The 1893-nt window shown below is 54.9% G+C and overlaps 1 protein-coding gene across 1 annotated transcript in view; it reads left to right on the forward strand.

Moving 5' to 3' along the window:
• Positions 1–157: 157 nt before the first annotated feature.
• The window catches only part of BMP4 (bone morphogenetic protein 4), a gene marked incomplete at its 3' end in the record, with an annotated part of 2271 nt that continues 535 nt past the window's right edge, over positions 158–1893 (forward strand). Inside the window, exons 1-2 of the mRNA XM_010284590.1 lie at positions 158–528; positions 1514–1875. Of these exons, the coding sequence (XP_010282892.1) occupies positions 159–528; positions 1514–1875 (732 nt within the window). The remainder of the gene's footprint in view (positions 529–1513; positions 1876–1893) is intronic.

The raw sequence follows: 1893 nt of genomic DNA on the forward strand, positions 1-1893 counted from the left end.
CCGCCGCTCGGGGGCCGCTTCTGGTGTCGTTTTGCCATTTATTATTCTTGTTATTATTATTTTAAAGTTTATTTGGAAAAGGAGGAGGAGGGGGGGTTGCTTCTCATCCTGACTTTCCTTGTTGTTTGTTGTTGCGTTTTTTACACCCCAGAGACACCATGATTCCTGGTAACCGAATGCTGATGGTCATCCTACTATGCCAAGTCCTGCTAGGAGGTACTAACCATGCTAGCCTGATCCCCGAGACCGGCAGGAAGAAAGTCGCAGAGCTTCAGGGACAAGCCGGATCCGGACGCCGCTCTGCCCAAAGCCATGAACTCTTGCGGGGTTTCGAAACAACTCTGCTGCAGATGTTTGGGCTGCGAAGGCGGCCTCAGCCCAGCAAGTCAGCCGTCATTCCTAGTTACATGCTGGATCTCTATCGACTCCAGTCTGGAGAAGAGGAGGAAAGCCTCCAGGAAATTAGCCTGCAGTACCCTGAGCGATCGACCAGTCGGGCAAACACCGTGAGGAGTTTCCACCATGAAGGTCAGTGATGGCAGGAGGTAAATTCCCAGCCCAAGTAGTGGTCGGGATTTCCTTGCGTTTGGAAGCTCACAAATGCATTTAGAGGCAGGAGGTGCCCAGCACTGAATTTATGGGAGGAAAAGCTTCCCCCCCAAGCCTGCTGCGCATGGGTGACAGGCATGCTGCTCTGTATTTTTGGCAGCATCCTGTGCTTAACCCGAGCTTGACCATATTTTGAGATGCTTTTGCTTCTGTTGACAACAGTGAGTTTCCTTTGGTGCCTCTGCCTTGGGGTCAACTCCCTGGGCTCGTGTGGATTTAATGGCTCTGGATCGGATGCGGGAGTAAAGTGAAGGCGGGATCTTGCCCCTGGTGTGTTTCTTTTGAACTATCAAAGCGACTGCTGCCTGGTTTTGCTCTTAAGGAAAAAAAAAAAAATCCCAAAAAACCCCTACTCGAATTTAATAGTTACAGCTGTGTGTTTATAAGGTTTATTCAATAGGCCCTTGTAATCTGATCCAAATGTTTCCTAGCGGATGTTTCTTTTCCAAAGTAAATCTGAATTATTAATCCAGCCGCATCATTACTGTGTTGGAATTTGCTTCTCTTTCTCCCCCTGCCCCCTGCGCCCCGTAACAAGGCACCTCTGTGCTCCATGGTGCCGCACCTCGCCAGGGAAATGATTTTGGAGGGATTGGCAGGGTAGAAGGCAAAAGAGGAAAAGCCTCCCTGAAAAGAGGAGTGAGACGGGAAGGGGTGTCCCAGTCCGGGTGCAGGCATGCAGCGGGCGAGCGAGCTGTGCTGGGGCAGGAGCCGCTCCGGGTCTGGCTGGGAGGGATGCGCTGGGGAGCGGAGAGGTGCCGGTGGCTGCCAGGCAGGTGAAGCGTGGGTGCATGCTGTGGCTGCACGGGGGGCTGTGGCTGGGTGCCCCAAAGCTGACGTGCTCTTGTTTGCTTTTTGTACCGCTTCCCCCCTGGCCCCCCCCCCCGGCCTTGCTTCCCTCCAGAGCACCTGGAGAGTGTGCCGGGTCCCAGTGAGGCGCCCCGGATCCGCTTCGTCTTCAATCTCAGCAGCGTGCCGGAAAACGAGGTGATCTCCTCGGCGGAACTGCGGCTGTACCGGGAGCAGGTGGAGGAGCCGAGTGCGGCGTGGGAGAGGGGCTTCCACCGGATAAACATTTATGAAGTGATGAAGCCGCTGTCGGAGCGCGCTCAGGCCATTACGCGCCTGTTGGACACGCGTCTGGTGCACCACAACGTGACGCGCTGGGAGACCTTTGATGTGAGCCCAGCTGTGATCCGGTGGACCAAGGACAAGCAACCGAACCACGGGCTGGTGATCGAGGTGACCCACCTCCACCACACACAGACTCATCAGGGCAAACAC

Source organism: Phaethon lepturus, unplaced genomic scaffold (genome assembly GCF_000687285.1).
Source record: "Phaethon lepturus isolate BGI_N335 unplaced genomic scaffold, ASM68728v1 scaffold27810, whole genome shotgun sequence".
Taxonomy (NCBI): Eukaryota; Metazoa; Chordata; class Aves; order Phaethontiformes; family Phaethontidae; genus Phaethon; species Phaethon lepturus.